The 13,978-nt window shown below is 35.4% G+C and overlaps 1 protein-coding gene across 1 annotated transcript in view; it reads left to right on the top strand.

Moving 5' to 3' along the window:
- Positions 1–13,978, top strand: part of ITGAL (integrin subunit alpha L) — a 1,030,513-nt gene that overhangs the window by 611,315 nt on the left and 405,220 nt on the right. Inside the window, exon 15 of the mRNA XM_044086682.1 lies at positions 5,266–5,396. Within this exon, the coding sequence (XP_043942617.1) occupies positions 5,266–5,396 (131 nt within the window). The remainder of the gene's footprint in view (positions 1–5,265; positions 5,397–13,978) is intronic.

The following is a 13,978-nucleotide window of genomic DNA, read 5'->3' as shown; positions in this document are numbered from 1 at the left end:
TGACAATTTGCTCACAGTGAACATATCTATGAGATGAAATTCGAATGTCAGAAGCGTTACATTTATCTGCATGACTGATCAATTCATACAGTGCTTTGAAATGTATTTGTGTGCTTAAATGTGTCTATAGACAAAAACATACAGCAAGAGAACGTTTTAGAAGAAAGTCTTTCCCACAGTAATTGAATTCAGCAAACAGTTGTTAAACAGGGCTTAAATGTCACATTTTTATCTTTGACTGCTTCCTTTCAATTTTTGCTGACATGTCCATCATTCCTCTATATCAAGAAATGAATATGAAAGAATGAAATGTTTACTGTGGACCCCACGTCAGGCAGAATATTATTTGGCCTTCCCTCTTGTTTCAATGCTTCTATAACAGAAGGAATCACTGCTATGATTTTATTGTACTAAGAGCCCCTAGAATGTCTGTTTTACTGTGACGCTATGTCATACATCTCAGCTTCCTTGTTCAAGAATTCTGCAGGAAGCCAAAAATAACGGGAAGCTAAGGTCTAAATTTGGGAACAAATTTTAAATATTACTTTAATTCATTCAGAAAAAGTTAATCAAACAACAGATTTTGCATTGATTTGCATTTTTGAACAATAATAAACATGAAAGTCTAATAACTGGAACTATTGACTCATGTAATCCTCAGTGATCTACCAGAAAAATCAGAAAAATGACATGGCAGGGGAAAATATGAGAAAAAATCAGTGCGACAGTCGAGATGTCTGCTGTATGTACACATTCCGAATGGAAAACAAAGTGTGCCTTTCAACTTCATCTAGAAATGTTTGGCTTGCAACAGCACAGAATCTAGTAGAATTAAAGATTCTCACAAAAAATAGCTTTGCCAAAATGAAGTACGTGGGTACTTTCTATGCTTCACTTACTCTCTGAACACCCAGTAGGACAAGTCATAACCCTTAATTATGTTATCTTGGACGACACACAAATTAATAATTAGCCATTATTCCATACATCTGGATGCTATGCAATATTTATTTGTTTAACGTAGTAAATGGGCAGCTGATTTGATCCAAGGACCATTTTCAGTCATGACCTGAGTTATAACATGGGTCATTTGACAAGACAGTACATATATACAAGTCTCCCAACTCGTAAAGGTGTACATTAGTTGTCAGGTCCAAAATGATAGCAAGGACTTAATCATGTCAATAGTATAAATATATTAGATATATACACACACACACACACACACACACACACATATATATATATATATATATATATATATATATATATAATATATATATATATATATATATATATATATATATATATATATCTGCATGTATGTATCCCTGACAGTAACAGAAAATATAAAGATGTGGAAAAAAATTGTGGACTGTTTTAAAAAACAGTATGAGAAAGTTAATGCACAGAATAGTTTAGTATAAGATGAAAGCATAATTGGTGCCTCGTTATTTATAAATATAAACTAAAAGAAGAGAGCAAAGTGCTCAACAAAACCAAAACCTAAATAATGTGCACCTAATGGTGTTGAAAAACCACTTTGCAGGGAATCCAAGGGTCAAAATACAGACCAAGTCCAAACAACCAGGTGATGTTCACAACACATCAACTTCTAATAGTCAGGCAAAACAAGCTGATTCACAAATATAGCAATGTACAAATGTGACACAATTGTAAAAAAATCGCTGAAGGATACCAATGAGTTAAGCATGAGATAAAGTGTCCTCAGTTTTTAAAACATGCTTTCGTCCTCACCAGAGTGAATCAAGGACTTCATCAGAGTTAAACACATCACCTCAATGATTAAATACTAAACTCTGTCACATGATTCAGTTACATAAATTGAATTAATTAAAAACTTAAAGTGGCAATATATTACAAAAATCATGTTATTATCAAATATACACAAATATAAGGAATTATAAAAATTTGAAAATGCTATATAAACTACATAGCAAATAATTAAAAAACAACATAAAATTGAATGTTAAAAGTGTGCAATAATGTTTACACAGCTACAGACTTCAGTACTGCTCTTGTAGTCAGCTGCCCACTCAGATACTCACAGGCCAAGAAAACTACACCAGTAACATGTACGGAGTTTGTCTGACTGTTCTGTGCCCCTCTGACGTCAGTAGTTAAGAGGCAGAGATGAATGATCGGACGTGCAATTGGCATATTCTATACAGGTTGTACATTTGTCAGTTACCCTCATCCTGCTTATGGCATCCATGTTCCCAGAGGGTGGCATGTAGAAGGTTCTGCCTGTCCTTGTCCCCATGTGCCTAGAGTTCTAAGAACCCTTCAGTAATGTCTGGTAGTACAGATATTCATGCCTGTCTTGATGCTGACATTTCCCCTTAACTTCATATTTATTTATTTGTCAGTTAAAAATGTAAGAAAAGTATGCTTTCATAGATTGTTTTCAGCAGCATTCTGGGGCAAACAGACAAGGGTAAATGAAGTATACACATGTAGCGATACTTGAGAGTAGCCATTTTTGGAAAGTGAGAATTCTTAGAGAAAACTAATGCAGACCAAAGGAGAACAAATAGACTCTTCACACACAATAAGGAGGAATATGGACTGAACCCAACAACTGTGGGCTGTAAGCAGCCTGTGCCACTGAGCCCTGCCTAGATCTGTATATTTCCCTTCCCTGGCATGCCAGTTTTTGAGACTCATGTCCCCACTGTATTATTACGTTGTCATTTGTCCCTTTCACCACTTAACTTGTAGGGGTCTGTATTAACACATGTAGATGGCCATAGGAGGGAGCATTCCTACAGTTCTCAGTTGGTATTTATGCAGTATCATGAATACAAAGTGAAAAAACATGCATTCAGGTGTGCAGTACTTCTGGCCATCAACTGTCTTGCCAGCAAATTAGCTATTTTGGCACTGCTCCAACTTGTAGTATCAATAGTGTCCACTAGGGTTCAGTAGTGCAGTATGAGTTCATGCACTTTCCCCAGAATACGAGAGCATGTCATTCACAAGTCATTTATCTCTCACCAGTTTACCTTCCAAACCTAGAGTTGCTATGCTAATCAGGACATCATCACTCTGTTTTAAAGTGCCAAAACCTCAACCTTCTAAGGAAACAGTGTTACAACGAGTCTTAAACAGCTCTACACTTATCCTATTTTTAATGCCTCTTCATAAATCTTCTATTTCATGACATTGTTACTCTGTTTCAAAGTTCCAAAACCTCAGTTCCAGATTCTGAAATGATGCATCCCAGTAAATCAGAGCTTCTTTTTATGGTACCCTATCATTTGTCTGATGACCAGGTACTTTACTGGTACCACATTGACCATATCACTTGTCTGATGACCAGGTACTTTACTGGTACCACATTGACCGTATCACTTGTCTGATGACCAGGTACTTTACTGGTACCACACTGACCGTATCACATGTCTGATGACCAGGTACTTTACTGGTATCACATTGACCGTATCACTTGTCTGATTACCAGGTACTTTACTGGTACCATATTGACCGTATCACTTGTCTGATGACCAGGGACTTTACTGGTACCACATTGACCGTATCACTTGTCTGATGACCAGGTACTTTACTGGTACCACATTGACCATATCACTTGTCTGATGACCAGGTACTTTATGTCTGATGACCAGGTACTTTACTGGTACCACATTGACCATATCACTTGTCTGATGACCAGGTACTTTACTGGTACCACATTGACCGTATCACTTGTCTGATGACCAGGGACTTTACTGGTACCACATTGACCATATCACTTGTCTGATGACTAGGTACTTTACTTGTACCACATTGACCGTATCACTTGTCTGATGACCAGATACTTTACTTGTACCACATTGATCGTATCACTTGTCTGATGACCAGGTACTTTACTGGTACCACATTGACTGTATCACTTGTCTGATGACCAGGTACTTTACTGGTACCACATTGACCGTATCACTTGTCTGGTGACCAGGTACTTTATTGGTACCACATTGACCATATCACTTGTCTGATGACCAGGTACTTTACTTGTACCACATTGACCGTATCACTTGTCTGATGACCAGGGACTTTACTGGTACCACATTGACCATATCACTTGTCTGATGACCAGGTACTTTACTGGTACCACATTGACCGTATCACTTGTCTGATGATCAGGGACTTTACTGGTACCACATTGACCGGTATCACTTGTCTGATGACCAGGTACTTTACTGGTACCACATTGACCATATCACTTGTCTGATGACCAGGTACTTTACTGGTACCACATTGACCGTATCACTTGTCTGATGACCAGGTACTTTACTGGTACCACATTGACAGTATCACTTGTCTGATGACCAGGTACATTACTGGTACCACATTGACTGTATCACTTATCTGATGACCAGGTACTTTACTTGTACCACATTGACCGTATCACTTGTCTGATGACCAGGTACTTTACTGGTACCACATTGACCGTATCACTTGTCTGATGACCAGGTACTTTACTGGTACCACATTGACAGTATCACTTGTCTGATGACCAGGTACATTACTGGTACCACATTGACTGTATCACTTATCTGATGACCAGGTACTTTACTTGTACCACATTGACCGTATCACTTGTCTGATGACCAGGTACTTTACTGGTACCACATTGACCGTATCACTTGTCTGATGACCAGGTACTTTACTGGTACCACACTGACCGTATCACTTGTCTGATGACCAGGGACTTTACTGGTACCACATTGACCGTATCACTTGTCTGATGGCCAGGGACTTTACTGGTACCACATTGACCGTATCACTTGTCTAATGACCCAGTACTTTATTGGTACCACACTGATGAAATGCTCCCATTCCGGGTTTGTACCTTTGTTTGCGGTTTGGTGATATTAGATATGATCATATTAATTTTGGAGTTGTAGGGGTAAAGCTCCCTGCATGGGAGGTGTGTATGTAGTCTTGCACCCCCCAAAAATAAGTTCTTGATAAGCTAGATGATTGTTCTAACTTTGAGTGACCTGGTTTTTAAACAATCATCTTTAATGGACAGACAAGGGGCTAGCTGTATGTTGTGGGTGTGACTTCAGTCATTCAGTTTTGGTAACTGGTTATTGTGTATTGCTGATCACAGAGCAGTGCAGTTATCAGTGTTGTATTTGGAGATATCTGACATACAGTCACTGTGAGTTCCTTGATTCAGCCAATTTACTCACTTTTTCTTTTTTATCTTTCTTTGTGTAAATCATTTTCTGTGAGTAGCGAATCACTGGTGTGCAGCTATCACAGGGGCTGAAATACTTTGGCCAGTCGATCCATGGCATTATGGATGTTAGTGAGGATGGACTGACAGACATTGCTGTTGGAGCCTTGAATGCAGCAGTTCTCCTCAGGTAGGAACAATTTCATCTATTTCTCTTGTTTTTTTTGTTTGTTTTTGTTTTTTTTTTTTTCACAATGAAGAAGAGAATTGTTTCATTGCTTTCACTAAGGTCAGGCCACAGAGTTTGACTTTGCTGTCCTTTTAGAGTAGTTTATTAAAAAGTATATGTAAGTACGTATAAAACAGTAAGGAGGATTCTTTGGAGTACAAAATGGGTTAAATAAAGTAGTTGAGGACTGGAAGGTCAGTCATGGCTATGAAAGTTCCCTGGAAAATGTTAAACTTTAAAAAGAACCAGTGGTTTAGCTGGCAGCAGTCCTATCCTGAAAGGATTGGGTTCTTTTCCCAAACCATTTTAGATTATTTTCCCTGATATTGACTTTAGTACCACACAGCATGGGTGCTGTAATCCTATTAAAGTGAGGTCCTATCTTAGCAAGTTGGTGGCAGCTCAAGTGGATGTAAAATTAAAACCCCCCACACTGAAAAGAGTAATGGTACTTTATTATAAAGTACTATGCAAAATATGGTACTTTATTATAAAGTACTATGTAAAATATGGTACTTTATTATAAAGTACTATGCAAAATATGGTACTTTATTATAAAGTACTATGTAAAATATGGTACTTTATTATAAAGTACTATGCAAAATATGGTACTTTATTATAAAGTACTATGCAAAATATGATACTTTATTATAAAGTACTATGCAAAATATGGTACTTTATTATAAAGTACTATGTAAAATATGGTACTTTATTATAAAGTACTATGCAAAATATGGTACTTTATTATAAAGTACTATGCAAAATATGGTACTTTATTATAAAGTACTATGCAAAATATGGTACTTTATTATAAAGTACTATGTAAAATATGGTACTTTATTATAAAGTACTATGCAAAATATGGTACTTTATTATAAAGTACTATGCAAAATATGATACTTTATTATAAAGTACTATGTAAAATATGGTACTTTATTATAAAGTACTATGTAAAATATGGTACTTTATTATAAAGTACTATGCAAAATATGGTACTTTATTATAAAGTACTATGCAAAATATGGTACTTTATTATAAAGTACTATGTAAAATATGGTACTTTATTATAAAGTACTATGCAAAATATGATACTTTATTATAAAGTACTATGCAAAATATGGTACTTTATTATAAAGTACTATGTAAAATATGGTACTTTATTATAAAGTACTATGCAAAATATGGTACTTTATTATAAAGTACTATGCAAAATATGGTACTTTATTATAAAGTACTATGTAAAATATGGTACTTTATTATAAAGTACTATGCAAAATATGGTACTTTATTATAAAGTACTATACAAAATATGGCACTTTATTATAAAGTACTAAGCAAAATCATACTATTTATGACATCTAGAAAGCCATAGACATATAACATTTATGTAAAGCAAATCGCCTCCTCTTTTATATGCATATGACATACTCATTTTCTCCCTTCAGTCACAGAATAATATAATCCTCAATATTACATTTCAAATATTTAGATTTCTTCTGTTTGATTTCCTTAAGTAATAATTCCTTTCTACTGTTTCCAAATTATACCAGTAAGTTCATCATCCCAAGCGCCAGTCAAAATGTTTCTTTTACATATATCCCATGGCAGTCGTTTCCATTTACACAAGTTAATCCTTTCCAGGCCACACATTTTCTAAATCATCTGGATTTATTCTTTTTCATTTCACATTCTAAGGAAACAGTATCACAATGAGTCTTAAACAGCTCTACACTTTTCTTAGTTGTAATACCTCTTCATATACCTTATATTTTACACTTTAAAGAGTTTTTTATAAATTATCTGCCAAAAAATCACTCAGTTTTCTATTTTCAGTAATTTTGGATAACCGTATGTTAACAGTAGCTTTGATATTGCCCACCAAATCCTCCACAATCCCCCACAAAATATTTACAATTCAACGTTTCATATCATTTTGGTATTAAAGCTCTCATTTTCATATATCACCGTCTCCATGGAAAAGACCTTCCTCCTCCATGTTTTCCATACCAGCCACTTTTCCTAAATGTCCCTTTATTTCACCTTAAACATTGCTCCCATCTTGTTTTTATCCTTTTACAATACCCTGTTGAAATAAGCCATTCACGAAGAAACGTAAAAAATGAAAATAAAGATGAAAACAATGCGCAGTGTTTTGTTTTTAGGGTGCTGCCTCTTTAAATGTTAAATGGATTTGTGAGACAGAGTGTTTTGATAGGCTGATTTTGATTCAGAAGTGTGTGTTGCTGTAATACTTTTTGTCTGATGAAGCAATTTGTAATCATGAAAGTGCTTACTGTTTTATATTAACTTTTTTACTTCTGCCTGCTGGAACTGTGCATTTTTTATCTTTATTTTTACATATTTCTTGTACAATTGCTTAGCTCCATTACCCTAGCTACTTTTTTATTTCAATTAAACATAAAACAGTGTTGCAGAATTTTTTCCGACTTCTCTATTCTACTTCCAAAACATATAGCCCTTTTCATCAAGTCAGTGCTGGACCCCAGACAGCTCTAGAAAGCAGTTCAAAAACTTCTTTCACCAATTTTTCCAGATCCAAATACACCCTAGTTGCACAGGTAGCGTTACACAGAGAATAGTAATGACGGTAATATGAATAATAATAATAAATACATCGTATAATACCCTCCTCCACTCACTAACATTTGTTTCTTCCACCACACTCATGTCCAAGAGTGTGCTAATACTTTTTCATTAACCACAATCATTCAAATAATTTCTTCATCAAACCCCTGACCATTCTGGATGATTATTTGACCTTGGCATTTCACTAACCCTTATTCTTGCTTAATCCCATAGACAAGCTTATTTTATTACATCTGTATCCACCTTTTGTCTTAGCACTGGTATTGTGTCATCGGTATATGTCACTACCTGGTGACATCATCCTCCTCCTACAACCTCTGTACATGCATCCACACAGCACGTAAAAACTCAATTCCTCTTCTTACCTTACAGCCCAATTCAAGAAAGGTCTAATACTAGAAAACGCATGCACATTTTCAGGATAACCCCTGTATACACTGGGACTTATTCCAAAAGACTTTCTCTTGGTGTAAGTGACTAGTTACACTTTGAGCTGGCTAAGAGCAGGTGTTTTGAAATCTGGCTCACAGTGTAAGCTTGTTTATAAATAGACCTTAAACCAAAGTAGGTCACTTACACAATTCTTTAGGAATCAGGGCAAACTTAAAGAGTAACTCTTTTAAAGTGTGTGTGTGTGTGTGTGTGTGTGTGTGTGTGTGTGTGTGTGTGTGTGTGTGTGTGTGTGTGTGTGTGTGTGTGTGTGTGTGAGCACACACGTGTGCATGCGTGAGTGCATGTGTGCGCGTCTGTGTGTCTGTTCCTATTTTTTAACATTTTAACAAACACTCTGGACTATCAAGTTAAATGTCTTCTCTATCTCTACACTAACTAAAAACCTTCCAGCTTTTTTATGCTTGCTCTACCATTTCCCTAACCAACCAGAAATCATTGTATTATATATTTTCTTATCAGTTCTCTCATCTTCAAAATGGCTTATGCACTTGTCCGTCAACCTATCTATAATCAGAATTGTATAGCTCTTAACCATTCTGTATCTATAACCCCCCTGGCATAACCATTCATTCAAAACATGATCCACTATATATAATATTTTCTTATAAAATTCACTTTCAACTTTATCAGTATCTAGCATATGTAATAGTTTTCATTTTCTCTGCTTCATTTTTTTAATTCTTCCATTAAAAACCTTAAATATTTCCTCATTTTTTTCACATAAGTAGCATTTCTTGCAAAACATTCATGCATAAATATGCATTATCTTTCTCCTCTCAGTAATATGTGTGCTCGTGGACCCTTTTTTCTAAAATCACCACCTAGTTTAGAATGCTAAGGCTTAGTACTAATGGCATCTCTCTAACCTGTATTTGTCATCTGTTTACTGACTTTTCTTAAGTCTTCCCCCAACACTCATCTCCTAGTTTTGTAACTTAATCTCTTCATATCGGCATACTATTACCTTATTTTTGCTTTAGTTTGTCTCTTCTTTCAGATTTACCTTTACTTCATTTTATACAATTAATAAATATTTTTTTATAAGTATTGCCTATTATCTGTAGGACTTTTAGTGTATTCATGCTTTTGCAAATATCAACAGAAAATGGAACAAGATTTTTACGTTCAACATCAGTTTTTTTAATATTATCGCAACTTTTTTGTTAAGAATCCTATTTTTGTTTGTTTGCCTTATAGCCTGGATCATGCCAGAAAAGTTCAAGAACCACTGTACTTACCAATTTAACAAATGTATAAATGAATAATTAAATGGAACCTTTTTCACATATTCCACCTACAGCCTCTTCTCTTCCCATTTTATTATTTACATTTCTACAAAACGTATCTCATTTTCTCTTATAAACTCCATTTCATTTCTTTCACACAATAAAAGATAATTATGTTCCTTCTATCCATCATATTCAAATGACGGGCTCCTATGCCATCTATATAATCTTTGTATCCTAATTTGAAACAGTCCTATGGTCATTCTAATCCTGTCTTCACTTCCTTCCAGTAATGTAGTATTAAATTCCTTGGAGTGTACCGTTTCTTGCTACCTGTTCTCACTTTTTATAACTTTTTCGGATAGCTGTTCTATTCCCAAACTGGAACTTCAAAGACACTCGAACAGCACTGATCTCAGTTAACATAAAAACATTTTTATTTATATGATCTTCCATAACCTTTCAGAAGGCAGCCTAAGTTTTTCTTCCAGCAATATTAATGTCTTTATTTCAAACAAAACTCTTTTCCACAGCTACACTGCATCGCCTCCAACAATAACCTTTGGTTTGTAAACCTTGTTTCAACAGTTACATTCTCAGTAAATTCTACATCACAACTAAGAAAAAAAATTCAGTCTTAGTAGGTATTTGATTTCTCAAATATGTCTTCCAACTTTTGTTGTTTAACCTGTTAAGTCTCCAGACTATCTTTTATAACTTCTGCATCTCTTTTTCTGATTCAAGACCTCAAACTGAAACTGAAACAGCCTACAATATTCACACTAACACAACCATACATTTAGTCAGAAGTCTCTACTTTAAAGCATTGCATCAGATAACTTGTTGACATAGTTAGCTTTTTACGAAAGCAGCCTACACACATCATCCAACTATAGCTACATACTCAATCTGTTATACGTATCATCACCACACGGCTACACTCCAACCAGTGTTCTAGAGCATTCCTTTTACCCAAAGACTAGCAAACATTTTCACCCTTGTTTTTTCACCTTGTGATTTTAATTCATACTTCAGAAAGGCTACTGCTATAATGCTGAACTAGCATCTTGCAAAGCATTAACAGCTACTTTCATTTTCTTAAGTAATCCCAGCTTCTCTTCTCTTCTGCCCCTATTTTGTAAATAACATTCAAACATTTTTCATCCTCTACTCTCTCCTATTCTCTATCATTTTCTCTTTCCTGCTTTTCATTTTTCATTGTCTGTAGCTTTCAGAATAAAGCAGAACTTGAAATGGACAAACATAACATGCCCTTCATTCAAACCCAGCATTTGTCTAACATTCTTGTTTCCACATTTGTTTTCTAAATTTTTTTCTTTTTCCTCTTTTTGTTAATTCTCTTTCTTCCTCTTCATATCTTCGATCTTATTCATCGCTACATTTTTTGGATTCATTTCAGTAACAGTTTCAGCAATTTTATGTACAAGAAATCACACTTCGTAATCTCTACTAGTTGAGAAGTCCTGCCAAACATAACCCACATTCCTACATCTTACATACGGACATTCACACTCACATCAGACATGTACACAACATATAAATGTATCCAGCTCAACTTCTTGCCCAATGCCACATCTATTTGCAAATAAATCACTTAAGGGTCTCGACTCTATAACACAAAAGCCATTAATCACAATGGCATTGTATAATTGGCATTCTTCCAGTGTATATTTTACATTTCTCTCACAATTCATATCTTCCAATACAAACTTCACTATAGTCCTTATCTTATTAGCTGTTTGTACAATCAGACATTTCAAAAATATCTTTTCTTACATCTTTTTTACACTTTCACTTCTAAATTGAAAATGTACAGCTCTGTAGTTATTAGGAAACAACTCCATAAATCCAAACTTGTGCCATGGAATATGCCTGATTATTTGTCTTGCCCATACAAAAACAAAAGTCCTTGTCACTTCTAATGAGCCATTACAAAAATATTATCCTGACGTATGAATAATAGCTGTTATTCATTCAGCTTTTAACACCAATGATTTCAATACTTCATGTAACAGAAAAGGGATCAGACAACTCCATCTAATGACCCACTCACCAGCCACGAATCACATTCCTACAAGTGCATAAGCTTGATTTTAGGGCATTACCAGTTACCTCTACTGCAAAAGATGTTCCTCTGTGTGGAACATCCTGTATCTCCTGCCTCTCTAATTGCTCTTGGTGGTGTCTGATGTCATTACTTGAATCCAAAGCATTAGACGTTCTCTCTAGCTGCATTAGAACCCCTAGATGTTCTATCTAGCTGCATTAGAACCCCTAGATGTTCTTTCTAGCTGTTTTTTGTTTACAAATCATTGTCCCCATGTTCTAGCTCTTTTTAGCACAGTTAACAATATTCTGATGCTTTTGCTTATGAATTGAAAATTCCATTATTTTCCCAACAGACATTTTCCCTTCAATCAAGTCAACTGTGATCTGATTTTATGAATTCTCAATTTCGAAATTAAGCTTAAACCCCACACAAATAATGGCAATGCATGTTAACTCAAAAATCTTCAACACACTACTCCTTCCAGGAAGTACCCCCCCCCCCCCACACACACACACACACACGGAGGAGGGGAATCTCCCTGATGTCTTGGCCAAATTTCCCATCTTTATAAATACCACCTTAGAGCTCCTGAAAAGGAATCATGTGTAGTGGAACTAACATCGTTAAGAAAATTTAAAAAAATAAATAAATAGCTCAAGATTTAGTTTTAAATCTGGTCTCAAATTACTACAAGGCAAAATTAAAACTTGTTAAAAAACCTCGGACCTGCAAATAATTCTTACAGACTATTTATATCTAGACGCTGGTGCTGTCATTTATTTGTTAGTTGGTTTGTTTGCTTGTTTGTACAGATAAATGACTTGTACTGCAAAGGCCCCCTTTTGCAGCTACGTCCCCACTGACAAGGCACAGGATTAGTCTACAGTTGGTGTATAGAGTTAGTCTTGTTGCCTGTACCCCTCAGAAACACCTGCTTATCAAACTGCTGAAAGGAATTTGTTCATGCATAGCTCTTGTAAGGGAACACCGTACATTGCACTGAGAAGGGCTCTCTCATTACTGATGAAAGGGATACTTGACCTGGAAACATGACATCAAGCATGACCTTTACTAATGTAATTTTATGCTACAGTTGCAACTTTACCTAAGATGTCTGGAAACATGTAAAGAACTGCTATCTTCCCTTTAAATGAATTGCACTTCTGTGTAACATTATTTTATGTAGTTTTTGTTGTTAAATGGCTTCTCCTTTTCTGTGCTTTGACTGGATTATATATTTATTTACTCAGTGCATACCATCAGTGGTCATTGATAGAACATACCTCGTTTACTTACCCTTAATTCTTGGTCTTTTCATCTAACTCAAACGTAATTTAGACGACTAGATGGGAAACTGCAAATTCACCGCTGGTTTAGTACCCATGTCCCTAATGAACAGGGCACACAAGTAAATGTCCCAACATTTTCTTGTTCTGTCTACCTCTGTATTATTTGTATGCAAAATATAAGGGCTAAAACTACCATGGGACTCTAAGGCTAGGCTTAAGATCGTCGCAGATCAGTAGCCTGGTAAGTACCTATGAACCTAATTCTGAATTTAAATTTAATTGAATGGTATTTATTCATGTGTCATCTGCAAATGAATTGCCAGATGCTGCGATATGCCCTTCCTACCTTCTCTGGCCTAGCTCATTGTAAATCATTTCTTTATAGAATCCATATATTTGCCAAACAAAACGAACATGAAAATTATGTAGCATATCATATTTCTCTTACATGCATTCTTGAATTCTGCTACAGGTTTTGATTTAAAATGTTTGTTAGTAAATCTGTTCTCTACACTTCTGTAAATAAATGTTTCTTCTCCTTTTCTGTGGGTTGTCAGAAACTTGTTTATCTTGTTTATTTTACTAAATAACTTGAACTTTTATTTATGTACTGAACATTGATGAACATTAATGACTAGTAAGATGCCACTAATCAGAAGTTTCTTTCATGCTCAGCAGAGTCACTGGCACAACAGGTAGCACCCTTACCTTTAGTGCAGAAGGCCATTGGTTCTATTCCTACAGCTGACAATGCACTGTAGCATAATGGGGTGCTGTACTCTTAAGTGCACCATCCTTTGAATGAGATATTAAACCAAAGCCTCATCTGCTTCTCTTGTTGATAGCTCAAATGGATGGAAAAGATCCCACAGTGCCTGTCAAACAAAGTCAGGGTCC

The sequence above is a fragment of the Protopterus annectens genome, chromosome 10.part0 (assembly GCF_019279795.1).
Source record: "Protopterus annectens isolate FY-2018-M chromosome 10.part0, PAN1.0, whole genome shotgun sequence".
Lineage (NCBI taxonomy): Eukaryota > Metazoa > Chordata > Ceratodontiformes > Protopteridae > Protopterus > Protopterus annectens.
This window is presented reverse-complemented; position numbering and strand designations above follow the sequence as displayed.